Genomic DNA, 14,119 nt, shown 5'->3' on the forward strand with positions numbered 1-14,119 from the left:
ACCATTGAGAACCCCTAAATCAGTACATTTGAGAAAGATTGGGAGTGTGGTTGAAGCGTGGTGGCGCACTAAAGTTACCGCCCGTGCAACAGGCTCTAGACTGGTGGTGCAAAAACGCAAATGATAAGTCCACGTTGGCTTTATCATCTGCGTTAAAAAAGAAGTTGAATATGATCAATTATATTTATAAGTGAAAATCTATGCTTGTATCTTGAACATATGACTACCGTATTATCCCGAGAGTTAGCCCACCTAAAATCAAAAGCAAATCGGGTGAAAAGTAGGGGTGGGTTGACTTTTGGTATGCAATTAAGAAAATTTTAAGGAATGCTATTTGGGGTTATGTGTCCCTGCCAGACTTCTTATTGCGGCGAGGGGCAATGAAGCAAGGATGACTGTGCTTCCTAGTCAGCAATGTTCGCTTATGTCTCACCATAGCTAACTAAATGCATTTACGTCGAGGCCATCACTGATCCAAATACTATGGTTACTAAAAGAGGGTTATCTTTCGGTGTTTAAAAAAAATAGCATGTCAAGCCAAAAATAGGGGTGGCTTATCTTTTTTGGGGGTCGGGCATTTCTCAGGATATTACAGTAGGTATATATCTTGTTCTAAATAAGGGATTTTGGTGAGCGCTTCAAAATCAGCCATTGAAGAGCACAATGCATCTTGAAATATCGGTTGCACCCGTGATGCCATCGGCCTCGACAGGGCGAAGCGTATTGTACTAATGAGCTTTGACACTTGATGGCGTCAACGCGTTACAATCTCGCTTACTCGAAGTACCCAAGTACTGCACGACCACACAACCACACCATCTCACCGTCCCACCGCCACCACTGCCTTTGCGGAATGCTCGCTTTGCAGGCTACCTGTGGTTGTGTGTGTAGGATACCAGATAATTCAAAGATTATTACTACGACGACCAGTCAACGACGCTTCCTCCGGCTTGCTTGCAGCGGCATCAAAGTCAAGCGATTCACTTATTTGGTCAAGCCGTGCTGTTGACTGGTTCACATACTACTTCTGCGCCTTAGCACTCCTTTTTCGTAGTGAAAGTCCCAACTACAAAAACGACTGCCGCGCAAGCTTCGGGTGTGACGGACGAACGATATGGACAGCTTCGGCAGTCCTTCCTCATTTGCAACCTGGGGGAACAGGGCGTCGGCGTCTCACGATGGTCGATACACCGGGCTGCTGCCCAAGCCCCCCGCTGCACAGTAGCTTGGCATCTCGCCATAAATTCGCAGAATGTTTGCAAACATTTGATCCATTCAACGAAGCAAACTTGCTGTTTGAGGAAGACGGTCGCCCGGCCATTAACTTTCTTCAATGCGGGAATGGTGCAGTGAAGCTTGCCAGTGCATTGCATTCGTGTACAGGCCCGATTGGCATGTGCTTGTACACCGGACTCCAGCGGCACTGCTCTTGCGAGGCCATTGACATCAGGGTCCTCTAACAAAGCTTCAAAGGCATCCACTAGGTGAAATTTGTTTATTGTTTAATTAACATCGAACAAAACGTGTCAGAAGGAAACTTCAGCTGTACTTGCTGTCATAAATACAGGAATAACTGACATCTCAAAGCGCGTGTCGATTCTGGAGGAATCTCTTCGCGAGGTTACCAAGCTCAGAGATGTCAAGTCCCTTGACCAGACTGTTTCCAGTCTTTAAACTGAAATGGGGGCCCTGACCTAAAGGCATCGTGGGTTGGAAAGTGTCGTTGATATTGTCGACGACTTGAACAATCCTTTACGAAGTAACAATGTAATAGTGAAGGGCCTACCTGAACTTGAGCGTGAAACCTGGAACGACCCGGAAAACAAGATCAGATAATTCTTTTCAACCCACTTAAATGTTAACCCCAGCGAAACTGAGCGTGTACATCACATCGGCAAGCATAGGGGTGGAACTTCTCGTCCGATTGCTATAAAATTTCTTGACTTTAAAAGCAAGTCCGAGGTTCAGCAAAATGCTCACAAACTAGAAAATTTGGAATCGCCAAAAGTCTGGATTGAAGATGACTTTTCACCTTGACTGCAACTTGCCCACAATAAACTCCGTGACTTTGCAAAAGTAAATCAAGGCGCAAGCAAATTTCGGCTATCATACAATAAGCTCATATTAAACAATGTTACTTACGCCTGCGATGCAAATACTGATTAAGTTGTTTGTATTCCCAGAGACAATCTGCCTGATCTCAGCACATGACAAAAAAATTAATCCAATTCATGCTGCGCTACAAAGATTGGTTCTCTCTCCTTTCTTATAGCCAACTTTCGAAGTCTGCTTCCAAAGCATTACGTACTGCTTACTTGTATCGATGCATGCTCTGTTGATGTCCTGTTAGCAGGGATGGGCAAAATACATGCAAATATGTATCAAAATACAAATACGAAATACGTCGTCAAAAATGTATATAATTACAAATCTAATTACATTTTCAAAAAAGCATTTAAATACAAGATACAAATACAACCAAATGTATTTGGTCTCCTCCAAATACTTTTCCAAATACATGCCTCAAAATTTGCGTCGGCGACTTCAGGGCACCTGCAACGGGTTTCTGGGTATCTCATTTTAATTTTGCATTGCACACTCGGGAGTTAGTGTGCGAGGCACTTGTAACGTAATAGAAATATAATCACACAAAAAAAAATGTAATCAGCTTGGACGTAATAGGTGAAAAAAATACAGAGCTTCAAGCAGCTTTTTTTGTCGATTACATTTTGATATAGACCAACAAAGAACCGAGACGACCAAGACGCGCAGCACTAGCTAGAGAAGTTTTTATTGCAACCCGCACCAGTTACGAAAATCTGGATGACCCGCGCATTTAGAATGTTTCAGGCAAAAATATGGATGGAAATCAGGCTGGAAAGCATCACAAGTTGTCACAGGCACTTATTTAGCCAGTCTGCCTGTGAACGTTTGAGTTCATCACTATTCTTGCCCTGGACTAGCACCGTAATCACAAAGTCACTAAACGCTTGTGCTTGATTGAGAGACACTGCATTCGGTGCAGAACGTAGTTTTCTTCCTGCTCTGGACAGTGCCTTTAAAATAAAGCCGGAGGAGAAAAAGAAAAAAGCCCCATGGCCGAATAAAGGATGGAGAATATATCTTGCAACCACATGCATAAAAACAAGATGTATTTTCGCCCACAAAATTGTATTTAATTACAATTGTATTTGAAATACCCACGTTTTAGTATTTAAATACACACGTCAAATACATTACCCAATTTGTAATTAAATACAAAGGCAAAATACAGAAAGTATTTGAAATACGTATTTCAAATATTTGTATTTGAAATACTGCCCATCCCTGCCTGTTAGGAACTGAAACCTGGCTTTCTTCGAATATTGCAGACTCAAAGTAGTCTTTTTCTAATTTTTTCCCTGTTTATCGCAAGGATTGACCGGGTGCCAGGGAAGGCGGAGTAATAGTAGCTATTAGAAACCAGCGCCTCATCCTCTGTTATCTCCCGTAACAGCTTGCTTGAAATTTTGTGGGTCACCATAAAGCTGGAATTTCAGACATGTGTAGTTGGCGTGTGCTACCGCCCTCCAAGCTCTCCGGCCGACTTTGTTGAGGGCCTCACAGAAGTTATCGACGAGATCCAATGTAGATTCCCTAACTGTCCTCTCATATTGGCTGGAGATTTCAACTATCCTGGCATTGACTGGGGCGCCTGTGTTGTACCTGATGAATGTGCAAAGGAAAGTGAGTGCCGCAAGTTACTTGATATGGCCAATTACTTTAATATGAAGCAAGTATAATTACTGCTCCTACTAGTGGAGATGCTGTATTTGACTTAGTCTTCACAACCCATCCAGGACACGCTAGTGTGAAAGTAATCGACCAAATTAGCAATCATCATGCTATACATTGTGACTTCTCTCTGGTTGTTAATAAGCGGGACTCAATAAGGAAAGAAATATTTGACTACAAGAGAATTGATTCGGCAACTTGAGAGTCTGTGTTACGCGACTTTTCCAGCATATTTTTAAGTGGATTTGATGAATGGTCTGTGAATGAAAATTGGGTCCTTTTTCAGGAAAAGCTATTGGAGGTTCAATCTATGTGTGTTCCAACTTTAAAAATCGCTCCAAGTTTGCACAAGTCCTGGTTTACAACCACTATTAAAAGATCTATTAAAAAAAAAGAAACGTCTGTACAGGCACGCCCTTCACTCAGACTCGGAACGTTCCTGGACCGTTTATCATGCTTACTCAGTTACTATATGTAAAAAACAAATAAAAACCGCCAAACAACTATTTTATGACGAGGATGTCTCGAACATGCTTAGAACTGATGCAAAAAATTTTTGGAAAGTAATTAATCCTAAACATTCATCAATATTGCCAAGCGTTTCTTGTGATGATGGGCCTTGTTTGGGCCCACGCTAATTGGCCACTGAGTTTAACACCTTTTTTGGCAGTGTTTTCACTGAGGAGGATGACTTCCCTCAGCCAGTCACTTTGCCATCTCATGCTGAATGTATTATGCAGGACATTGTTGTCACCAGTCACGGGGTCAAGTGTGCCATTGATAGTTTGAACACTAACTCCAGCCCGGGCCCTGATGTAATATCAACAAACTCTTCAAATTAACCGAACACGTATCTGGGGTCCTACTGGGTACGCTGTTTCAACAATCCCTCTTCTCTGGCTAACCTGTGTGGCATGCAAACTCATGGAACATATACTTTCATCCCAGATTATGACTCATTTATCCGGTAACAACCTTTTCTTTCCGAACCAGCATGGCTTCCAATGCGAGCATTCTTGTGAAACCCAGCTGTTTAAATTAATTCAGGGCCTCCATGTTTCTGTTCATTCCTCACATCCCATTGATGCTGTGTTTATTGATTTCGCGAAAGCTTTTGACTGGGTCCCCCACAACAGATTGATATATAAACTGGGTACTATTAATATAAATTAATTAGTTACTGAATGGATAGCAAACTTTGTATCACATCAATCTCAATCTGTCGTGATTAATAAATATGTCTCCTCTCCCACACCGGTAAAGTCTGGTGTCCCACAAGGTATGGTTCTTGGTCCGGTATTGTTCCTTTTCTATATACTAAATGACCTTCCCGATAACATTCAGTCCACCATACGTCTTTTCGCGGATTATTGTGTCATTTATCGCCCCATATCCACTCCTTTAGATGTGTGTATACTCCAGTGCGACCTTGAAATAATCAGCCAATGGTATATCACTTGGTTGATGCAAATCAACATTACGAAAACAAAGTCTCTAACTTTCACTACCAAATTAAATGTTGATCGCCCCACGTATGCAATTGGAGAGAACCAGATTAAAAATGTCACATCAATCAAATATCTCGGCATCCACCTTTTAGCTAACCTATCATGGAACCTTTATACTGAGCATATCATTAGCAAAGCGTCTAAAACTCTAGGATTTCTTAAGCATTCATTGTACCAGGCTAATAAGGCAACTAAACTTCTTGCGTATACCTCTCTCGTAAGATTGCAGTTGGTGTACGCGTCCATTATTTGGCACCCTCATCAGATGTGTCTAACCAATAATATTGAGGCACTTCAAAATAAAGCCGCCAGGTTCATAGCTAAGGATTACTCCCGATATTCAAGTGTGACTAACGTAAAACATTCCCTCAACCTTTCGCCACTTCATTGTCGAAGATATATTTCCCACGTGTCCTTCTTCCTCAAACTATACCATGGTTCATCTGCTTTCAGAGATTCATACATCCAGCCTCCTCATCATGTCTCATCCTGCGTAGATCACCCCTTGAAAGTACGCCCCATTTTCGCTCGCACCAACCTATTTAAAAACTCCTCTCTCCTCCTCGCTTTCTCCGATCGGAACAGCCTACCCAGCGATATTGTGTCGATCACTTCAGCTCAGATGTTTACCAACGCCCTAACCAATGTATAACAATGTATGTAGTTTTTGCTTACCTAGTTTTCTGTAAGCATTTTTTTGTTTTTTTCTGTTATTATATGTTGCGCCAACATCATCTTTTTGTCACTAAGTGCACTACTTTTGTTTTTGAAAACCCTTCCGGCTTGCCCCAGGAGTGTATAGCAATAGAACAATCAAAATTAAAGAACCGAGCATCAAGAACAGTCGCCACAATGCAACCATTTGAGTACAATTTCGGTTAGACAAGAACGCTTGAAGTCATCACCACCAAAGAGTACTAGCACGTCTCTGCATACAAATCAAATGATACACTTTCAAACTGCTCGGCATTGTGAATCCCAACAGTAAGGTAGCCATCCAAACAATTTGTTTTAAAATATCTTTTCCCTCGTTTTCCTGACGAACGACTGATGTATCTCAGGTCTTTGCGTTTGATAGTTCATATCTAGACAAGGAAATAAGCGCTAAAGTTTTATTCCGTACCCCTTTTCCCCCAACAAGGTGTGTCCTTGTTGGGGGTAAGGGACATCCAACAAGGTGTGTAGAAACTGCCAACGCTCCGGTTATGGTTAAGATTGAGTGCCCTCACCCCCTTGGTCTCCGTTTGCTTCTGTTCAGTGCGAAACGGACATAAGCGCCTTTCTGCGCCACTGTGGCAAGACTTGAGATATACAGAATAGCTATGATTGAATGCCAAAAACCCAGTAACAGAATGAACATAATGAAGCCATGGGAACCTTATTGGGAATTTTACCAAAAATTATCAATAGCCAGGGAGCAACAGATCAAATATCAGTAGCTGTGCAGACAACCATCTTCAACCACACCCATGTTGAACACCTCTTCTAACACATGATTGAGACTGTAAAACAGGAGAAGCTACGAACACAGCCAACCTACCAATCGGAACATGCGTCACTACTCGGTCAGAGATCCAACATGTTGGAAACAAATATCTACAAGTTTGCCAAAAGCCATTTTGCCTGGAGCTCCAACAAATTGAGACAACTGACGAAACAGTGCCAAATTAATGACAGAAAGAAGCATGCAAAACAAAAATGTGCTGGAGCAAACTCTCAAAGTATGTATGCCAAGCATCTCAAATGTAAATAAATACACATTACATATAAGAACCCCCTTGAGGGGGGACACTACCCAGAGAAAAAGATTTCTGCTAAAAAAGTTGATTTTGGAAAATGACATATTTACATCCACCAACATCTAGAGAGTACGGTCTAAGCTCGTTATAACAGACCTTGATTTTAACCAAGGTTTCGGTCTGTTGTAAAAGGAGTATGTTGTATACAGATACGAATTTGAGTCAGTGGTGCATAGAGGAAAACCAACCGAACTTCACAGATCGGTATGTTATATCCAAATGTCTGTTGTAACCAGGTCTGTTATAATGAGCTTAGACTGTATTCCCAGAAAGCTTAACTAGTTTACACTGCATAGTTTTTCTTTTTTCTTTTTTTTTTTAATTATTTTCGGTCCATTGATGCTAAAGGAAAGGTGAAGGTTAAAGCACTTTGAACACATTTTTCTTCGTCCCACTTTTTGGCATAAATTTCACTTGAGGAAAACTATCGTTTGGTAATGGGACGGAAAAAAAAACTCAATGTTTTTCCTAACTGGAATTTTATAGGCAATGCAACTGTGAAACCATTTTTTTTTCTTTGTTGATGTGTTTTTATAAAAGATGTTAAGATTTGTTTAACAACATAAAAGACAAAATTTATTTGATTATTTACCGCGATGTTAGCATAAAATAAATTACTTTTTGGAACTTTTGTTTTCACAGTTGCACTTTCCAGGCATTGTGTTGCAGATGTAATGAAGAAAAACGTGGGGTATTACATTGGTTTTCTAACGAGCTTTCCTAAACAAAGTTGGTGTGTTCCTGATAAAAACACTATAATTTCTTTTACAATTCATGTACACAGATGAAACTTTGCACTGCATTCTGTTTTGCAACTGCCATTATATCCTATAAATTTTATTCATATTAAGCCAAAGGTTCAAAAGTTGACCCTTTGGGAAGTGTGCCCCTTTGATGAAAATACTGTTGACAAAAGAAGAAACCTAAAATGAAGAAAAAATGTGGTATAATACAAAAATACAGTTTTCTTCATTTAGCCAGGGTGTTCGAGCTCAACCACTACTGATTTGTTTTAGGAAGTCTACGCAATACCAAACCGAATAAGATAGAAATAATGATCTGATTTTACTTTCTGACTTAATGAACACCAAAAATGCACTTCACTCCTCTAGGTGGGGAGTGTGTTTAAACTACCGTATTTACTCGAGTAATAGCCGCACTATTTATAAGCAAGGCCCTTGTCTCTACTTTTCCACAAAGCACATATGCAGCCAATCATCGCGTTGCGCATAAATAACATAGTGAATAATTGGATCGAGAACGTGATTCTCCATACAAATTAAATCTTCACAGATGGTATCTTTGCACAAAGACGTTATCTCTGTCCTGTAAACAGTTGGAATCATGTTGTCGATCGCGGTGATTGGCAATCCACATGCTTCGTGAAAAAGCAAACCCTCAGGTTTTCTTCATAAACAGTGTGGCTATTACTCGAGTAAATACGGTAATTTATATCTGAACGGCAGAAACAGGAGAGGAAAAAAGGCAAGTGGTGACAAAGCCAAAGAGCTCAAAAGCAATAATGGGAGCAGGCTTCCATCTGTGCCATGATTGCACCATGGTGTACTCACTTGCAATGTAAATTACACTACCTGTAAATACAACCCAAAACCTAAAACAAAATATAATTTAAGATTTTTTTTTTTAATCTTGGATAGAAGTTGTATTTTAGTCTACATTTTCATCTTTTTGTAAATATAGGCTTCAGTTGATGTTTTTTTTATAACTGACCGAGCAGTGGCTTTTATTTGTGTGCACTGTATTGAACTGTCACACAAAATGCCAATTCACCTGCACCCTTTCCTTCTGTTTCGCAATGCACGGCCTCTGTGGGGACGACAGAAATGGCAGGCAGATCCTGGCATGAAGATGGTGATCATCAAGGCCGATAAAGATTCCAAAGCCTTCAGTGTTGGAGGGGATGTCAAGGCTGTCGTCAATGACCAGGACTCCAACCTCAGGGACATCTTCTTCCGAGAGGTGTACATCCTCAACAATCTCATTGGTGAGTTTTACCTTTGCGCAGGCCAAGGGAAGTTCGTGTTCCCAAAGGGAAGGGTGGATTCATCGAAAGAGAAGGTTAGGTTGCGGTGTTTAGTGGGGCCATCTTGACAGAGGAGTAATAAACTTTTTTCATACTGCACCTTTCCAGCGCTTGTCACCTGTGCACAAAAGGCCAAGTCACTGTGTTGTTGTGGACGCATGCATCTGATACTTTGCAGGGTAGAGCGCACACTCAGAACATAGCCCAGTAAACAAGGATGGCAACACGCAGAAGCCGATTATTGGAATGGTCCATATCTTCTTCTGTGAACAATGCTTGGTTTGAACAAATTAGGAGTGCCATATCATGGAGAAAAGCTAAAACGGAATTTTTTTTGTGCGAGTCCTTGAAAACCAGGAGTGTCCTTGAAGCTGCTGATGCTTTCAAGGTCAAACACTTTAATGGTCGAGTCTTTTGTTCCCAAAAGATAGGTTTTTCAGCGATGGGGCTTTGTTTCTAAAGGTGTAGTGTAAAGAAAGGGTCAATGTGCAGGGTTTTTTTCCTTATTTATCTTGCGGGAGCATGTATGGTGCCTGCAAGCTGTTCAGGTTTAGAAGTATCAAACGGAAATATTAAAGCAAAAAGTTTTCACCTTTCTTCTATTCGGTTTTATTTTGGCACGTCTGCTTCCGCGACATTTTGGCGGTTTCATATTTGGAATTGAAGGTACATTGCAAAAAATGGCAATCTGGGCTAGTTGGTTCATGATAACTTTCAGGGTGCCTTGTTCACGTCTCCTTTCTTGTATCTTGTCCTTGTGTATTTTCGGCGCCCTGAAAGTTACATTGCAGAGCTTCTTCATTAGATGGTAAGCTCTCATTTTCTTAATTGAACTATGAGAAGCATTAAATATATTAATCGAAAGAGCCAGTGCTCTAATTGTCATTGCCGCCAGAGCAGCCGACATGTGAAGCGACCATCTCGCACCTATCACGTGCGCAGAGCATATAATTTAAGACTATAAATAGCAGCAACAAAGCGAACACTGCGCAAATATAACGTTTATAGCTTGCCAACAACGGAACAAGTGGCAACACGTCCCACTGTGGGCACGGTTTCGCGTTTAGGCGGGCACTTTCAACTGTGTGATTGTCACCATACATGTACTGCAGCGACCGTCAAAGGTCAAATATACCTGCATTTTTTAGTGCCGTGACGTAACGTCGGGGGAAGACAGACTTGCAGGTCCAGCGGGTGTCTAAAAATGGACTGTGCCTAGCATTTGTTTCGTGCTGCTGCAGCTGCTGCAGGTGTGCTGGAGGAAGCTTCCAAAGCACTCGTTTTACACCATGAACCTGCTCGTAATCAGTTGGGAACAAAGTCTACAGTCCAAAAGACCGAACCCCTGCCTTCTGCTGAGGTCACTTTTTCATTGTTGCTAGCAGAGACTTTCACTATGAAAAACATGGTGAGGATTAAAATTGTAAATTCAATTACTTAGCCAAAAATATTTATTTTGGCCCAATACTTGGGTTACAATTCAGCTATGTTATTGTGTTTAGTAAATTTTCAGGCAAATCGGAAAACATAAGGGATACGCCGGAGCACCCCTTTGAAGGGGAGGGATACTTCTGCATTTCCCTCATAGTCCCCGATTTGCCTGAAAATTTACTAAACACGCAAACAAACACAGCTGAAATAGTAACCCAACAATTAGGCCAAAATAAATTTTTGTGGCGAAGTTATTGAGTTTACAATTTTGGTCCTCACCATGTTTTTCAAAGTGAAAGTCTTTTCTGGCTACAATAAAAAAGTGAAGCTAGAGGCAGGCAAGAATTTACTCTTTGGACTGTAAAAATTGTTCCCATTACAACCGGTTTAATGGCGTCGTATGAATGCTTTGGAAACTCGCTCTAGCACCCACGTAGCAGCATGAATCAAATGCCCGGAACTGTCCAATTTTTTTCCAAAGAGGATACTGCAAAAATCGTGAGGCGATATGACTCCGACATAAATCGTGGAACTCTCCTCTTCCATCCTTTTTTTTTTTATTTTGTTATTTTGGGGGAAAGTTTTTTCTGTCAAAGGTCGCCCTTGCTTTTCACGGGGGCCTTGAACATGCTCATCCCGTGAGTCCAGACAGGCACTAACAAGCTGTGTTGGCTGTTGATCAATTGCTCAAGGCCTCTGCTGCTCTTCAGGCCCCGAAACCAGGAAAGGGAAAAGCTGTGTTCTAAATCTTGCCCAAGTAGATCCGAGCTACTCCGGCGGGTTCTGTCATGTGATAACACAGATAGAGCGAACCTGGATGCGGTTAGGGTTTCGGACGCAAAGGTACAAAATTATTGCCCTGGAGTAAGATAGACTAAATATTGGAACACGGCCAAGGATTCGAGGTCCCGAGAGAACTGATGGACATTATTGGCAGGTGGCGTGTGACGTTGAGTCTGACATGAACCGAGGCCACTGAAAACCGGAGGAAGCATATCGTGATGTTCGCTTGGCCGGTGTCCGAACAGACATCTGAATGCCGGACACTTCAATTTCCACGATTCTTGACGGAGTAGTGTCACTTCACGGTTTTCTTAGTATCCTGTTTGGATAGGCCTTTAGACTGCCCGTTTGGCCTGCAAGCCTTCCTGCCAGAAACGTCACGGCACTGAAAAGCACGGGTATTGAATGTTGGTTTTGGCATCATTTTCATTTGCCAATTTCACGATAATTATTGTGAAATTCGTAATACTAAATAGCATACCAGGAAGTGTGAAGGCCAGGGATTAAAAATATATAGTTAGTTGGGGTAGCTCAAAAAACCACCAGAGTAGCCCTGGTGTTTGAGAGATTTTTTGAAAATTTTGAAGCTGTTTGCTTTAGGGACATATTCATTTTGCTCTGCTGCACAGCATCCAGTTCCAACGTGTCGTTATGGGTTTGTTTGACAGCTGCTTAAGAGCAAAGATTTGTTGCTTTAGACCAATGGCATAGCCAGGAGTTGTTTTTTTTTTTTCAGGGTGGGCTGGGACAGCTGAGATCTGTATGTATGACTTAGGGGCAGTGTTGGGAAGTACCTGAACTACACTGTGCTTAAGGTACCACTTCAGGTAGGTTTAGAGAACTTGTAATTTACTTCAAGTACATTCTTCGACTTTACTTAAAGTATTTTTTTCTGGTACTTTCCGAGAAAACTTTCGACTTCAAAGTGTACTCCCCAAGTTTGGACCTGTTAAATTTGTATCACAAAGTGATGCTTTGTCAACTCTGAAGAAATACTGGGTAGGATACTCCTTGCTATTCTACTTTCCCGAGAAACGAGAGCAGACAATGCATCACTCTGTTTGTACTGAGAGGTTGGGGTGTCTGCTTTCCAACAGCATTTTGAATGCTCGCTACTTCTCGATCGGTCAGCACAAGCGCCAAGGTTCAAATTCTTAGGAGAAGGTGCTCCTTTCACGCCCCCTCCTAGTGTATGTTTAACCCCCTTGTATTCAAGCCACTGCAAGTGGCCCCATATTCAGAAGTCGGAGAGACTTCTGAATTTGGCACCATTTCTGAAAACAACTACTCTGTGGCCACGTCATCCAATATTTGGCATCATTTCCGTAAACACCTGATGCACCCCCGATTACCCCTAAAGCACTGCACCAGTGTTTTTTTTTTGTTTTTTTTAGCACTATAAAGGAATAAGGGGGCATCATGAAAGATTGTGTTAAAAAGTACTTGTATACTTTAGTACTTTGAAAGTAGATTGTATTTATAGTACTTTACTTCAAGTACTTTGCACCCGGTGTAGTTGCTCTTTACTTGAAGTTCATAACCTCTCATTTGCTTTGTACTTCAAGTACTTTTTAGATGTACTTTACCCAAACTTGCTCGGGGGTGCGGAGGGGGCGGGCCGTAATCCAAGTGTAGTTGCCCCACAAGTATGGTGCCTGGAATGCGTGTTCGACTGCCGTGTTTACCGCATCCTAATGAGCGGTCTCCAACATGACGCGCCGGCTTCTGCGACGTTGTTCGTTGCCACTTCGGGACCTCTCTTGATGCACGGGCACGATAGGATGCCAGACACACGAGTCGCAGATGCATTCCAGGGGCCGCCGTTCTTGCCTTGGTCAAGCCACTCCTTTATACACGTCCCACAAATTTCTGAATCCACAAAATCAACCGAATTATAATCAGCACTTGGGTGCAATGAGCCAAAATGGAAAACATATCTTAGGGTCGTTTTTTTTTTCTGTGAAATATTGAACCATTATGCAATCTCTCTGCGATATATTAGACTGAAAGGCTGTGTTCTCAAGTGACCATTTTGCCATTGTGTGGACAAGAACACTGTTTACAAACTGTTTCCATCACCAATGCAAGCTTTTCGAGAGCTTGTCGTTACATGCTTTGGGTGTTTGCTCACGCCTTTTTGATATGTGGGAGGGCTTTAGTTTGAAATGCGCTGTATAAACACATGTATGGAAGAACATTATTTCGAAGTTTTCGGGGTTGTTGGCATAGATTACAGCTTGGAAAGACCACTTGCCGGCTACAGCTGAATTACAAAAGGGTTGAACAATTTCTTTTTTTTTTTTTTACTTTCAGCCAACTTGACGTTTCCCTATGTTGCTCTCTTGGATGGTGTCACAATAGGAGGGGTGAGCCATATTTTGCTTTCATAATAACCCAGTGACTGTCCATACAAGAAGATTGGTAGCACAAAAAAAAAATTATGTTCTTAAAGAGGCAGTGCAACAATATTCAATTGGAATGTTCTTCACTTTACACAAGCTTACTGGCACTAGTGGGCCTCTAGGATACTCGCACGCAATGCCATTGGCCAAGGAACTCCTTGGCCAATGGCATTGCAGTCTAATTTCAAGGACGAAAGCGAGCATTTTCATTCAATCTCTCCTTTGCAAAACTTGTTGGCGTAGCTGGGCGGTCATCATGTTTTGATGACTGCCCCGCTACGTCATCAAGATATTTGAATGCAGCTCATAGATTGGACCCGAGCATTGCATGAGCACTTGATTTAAGCTCATGATAATCGATAGCTCCAGAAGCATTCA

The 14,119-nt window shown here is 41.7% G+C and overlaps 1 protein-coding gene across 1 annotated transcript in view; it reads left to right on the forward strand.

The window, feature by feature from the left end:
• LOC8034811 (3-hydroxyisobutyryl-CoA hydrolase, mitochondrial) overlaps positions 1-14,119 on the forward strand; it is a 47,609-nt gene that overhangs the window by 5,942 nt on the left and 27,548 nt on the right. The window contains exons 4-5 of the mRNA XM_029968460.4: positions 8,924-9,086; positions 13,653-13,705. Of these exons, the coding sequence (XP_029824320.2) occupies positions 8,924-9,086; positions 13,653-13,705 (216 nt within the window). The remainder of the gene's footprint in view (positions 1-8,923; positions 9,087-13,652; positions 13,706-14,119) is intronic.

The sequence above is a fragment of the Ixodes scapularis genome, unplaced genomic scaffold, assembly GCF_016920785.2.
Source record: "Ixodes scapularis isolate PalLabHiFi unplaced genomic scaffold, ASM1692078v2 PGA_scaffold0__279_contigs__length_252992795, whole genome shotgun sequence".
NCBI classification, from domain to species: domain Eukaryota; kingdom Metazoa; phylum Arthropoda; class Arachnida; order Ixodida; family Ixodidae; genus Ixodes; species Ixodes scapularis.